Source organism: Pipistrellus hanaki (genome assembly GCF_964339955.1).
Source record: "Pipistrellus hanaki genome assembly, chromosome: 1".
In the NCBI taxonomy this organism is placed as follows: Eukaryota; Metazoa; Chordata; class Mammalia; order Chiroptera; family Vespertilionidae; genus Pipistrellus; species Pipistrellus hanaki.
In genome coordinates, this window is record NC_140503.1 from 78,967,897 (window position 1) to 78,970,295 (window position 2,399).

The 2,399-nt window shown below is 45.6% G+C and overlaps 1 protein-coding gene across 1 annotated transcript; it reads left to right on the forward strand.

Moving 5' to 3' along the window:
- Positions 1 to 493: 493 nt before the first annotated feature.
- On the forward strand, positions 494 to 880 carry LOC311616821 (small ribosomal subunit protein eS24-like; the record flags this gene model as incomplete). The annotated part of the gene is made up of 1 exon (XM_084872689.1): positions 494 to 880. The coding sequence occupies one exon, from the start codon at positions 494 to 496 to the stop codon at positions 878 to 880; it is 387 nt and encodes a 128-aa protein (XP_084728815.1).
- Between the last annotated feature and the right edge of the window lie 1,519 nt (positions 881 to 2,399).

Genomic DNA, 2,399 nt, shown 5'->3' on the forward strand with positions numbered 1-2,399 from the left:
AGCTCTCTCTATCGAAAGTACTCCTGGGTCTTCCCAGTCCTCCCCCTCTCACCCCTGCTCTTGCCCCCTCCCCCACAACTGTATTACTTTTATTTTATTTTCTCTCTCCTAAGCTCCAAGGGCCTCTTCTTTTGACTCTGTAACTTGTTTCCTGAGCCCATTATTTCTACAGCTCACTTTTCTACCTCTGTGATTTTCTAAATAAACTTTCTCTTATAGTTTGAAAATAATAATCCTTAGCACAGCACCAAGACTCAGGGGGTAAGAGGAATATGAAAGAGGTTAGAGATATACGGTAATCAAGGAGAGTTAGGAGAAAACTAAATTCAGCTGTCTCAGAGATTTGTCGATATAGGGTGTCATTAGAAAGCGTAAAAGACCTAAATTTTTTGGTATTGAGAAGGTATTTCTAAAATGTAGAGATCAAAATTGTATCATTCAAAGACTGTGCCTGCTCTTTTCCTCCCTGGCTGCTTTAAGATCAACTTTCATCATGAATGACACAGTAACTATCCAGACCAGGAAGTTCGTGACCAAAAGACTACTTCATTGGAAGCAAATGGTAACTGATGTCTTCACTCTGGGAAGGCAGCCCAAGATAGAAATTTGGGAAAAACTAGCCAAAATATATAAGACCACACCGGATGTCATCTTTGCATTTGGATTCAGAATCCACTCTGGTGGTGGCAAGACAACTGGCGTTAGCATGACTTGTGATTCCTTGGATTACACAAAGAAAAATGAACCCAAGCATAGACTCGAAAGACATGGCCTATATGAGAAGAAGACCTCAAGAAAACAGAGAAAGGAACACAAGAACAGAATGAAGAAAGTCAGGGGGACTGCAAAGGCCAATGTTGGTGCTGGCAGAAAGAAGTAAAGATTCTTCGGTGACTATCTGTGGTGATTGTGCAGATTTTTCATGAGAGGATTAATAAACTAAGAACTTTTAAGAAAAAGACTGTGTGCCTCTCTGTATATGCTTACATACATACGCAGTAAATTGGAGAGAGAGCTTGTTGAGTATGTGACTTGGAGACCTGGGTTCCCTGAGGAGTGGTCCACTAGTCATCTAACTCAATAAATCAACAAGAACCATGTGTTGTGTCCTTGCTATGTGCTCAATTCGCCTGCTGCCAGCCAGCAGACATTATCAGCTATCACTAAGGGAGTGCTCACCTCAGCTAAGTGCTTTACAAACATTATCCAGTTTAATCCTTTTAACAACCTAAGAGTTTCACCCTGTGGTGCTTTAGGGAGGTTAAGCCATTTGCCCAGGGTCATTCACCCAAGTGGAGAAGCTCAGATTCAGACCCCGGTCTCCTCCAACTCCAGAGCTGTGCCCAGACCTGTGCCTTTAGCCAATATGCTATGTGAGATCAGCACTGTTAATTCATTTTTTAAAAAATCAAATTCTCACTCTGGCCAGGACACTCTCTCTCTCTCTCTCTCTCTCTCTCTCTCTCTCTCTCTCTCTCACTCTTTCTCTCTCTTTCTCTCTCTGACTTTCTCTCTCTCTCTCTCTCTCTCTCTCTCTCTCTCTCTCCCACCCCCCCTTTCCTCTCTCTCTAAAATCAATCCATTTTTTAAAAAGTGGATCAACCACTTTGGTCTTTTTTAAAAAATCAAATTCTCTTAAGTTTTATTTTATTTTATTATTTAACTAGAGGCCCAGTGCATGAAATTTGTGCATAGAGGGGGGGCGGGGGGGGTTCCCTCAGTCCAGCCTGCACCCCTCAAGGGATTTTCAACTGCTGGTTTAGGCCTGTGGGATCGGGCCTAAACCAGTGGTCAGACACTCCTCTCACAGTCTGGTACTGCTGGCTCCTAACCACTCACCTGCCTGCCTGCCTGATTGCCCCTAACCTCTCTGCCTGCCTGCCTTATTGCCCCTAACTGTCCTCCTCTGGCCGCCTGATCTCACCCCCAACTGCCCTCCCCTGCCAGCCTGATCACTCCTAACTGCCCTCCACTGCTGTCTTGATGTTGCCCCCAACTGCCCTCCTCTGCTGGCCAATTTGGTTCTGATTGGTCAGTTTCTATGCCAGTCAGTGTCAAAAGCTCTTCCTCCTAGGTAACCATTGGTTCCTCACAGTTGACCCAGATTTGGTTCTGATTGGTCAATTTCTATGCGGATCAGCATCTTTGGGCCTGATCAGAAAGGTGGGGCTGATCAGCAAGCCCCTGTGGATGCCTAGAGAGAAATGGAGGTGCGGTGTTGGCCAGGCCGGGAGAGAAAGAGAGAGGCAAGTTCTGATCAACGACTGCCACAGAGGCTATGGATCAGACCCTGCCTCTCTCTCTGCAGGTCTCTTTCTGGGCCTGATCTGCAGCCCCCTAGGCAGTCAGTGGTCGATCAGGGCACCAGCAGTCTTTATTATATAGATGCTTTGGGAACA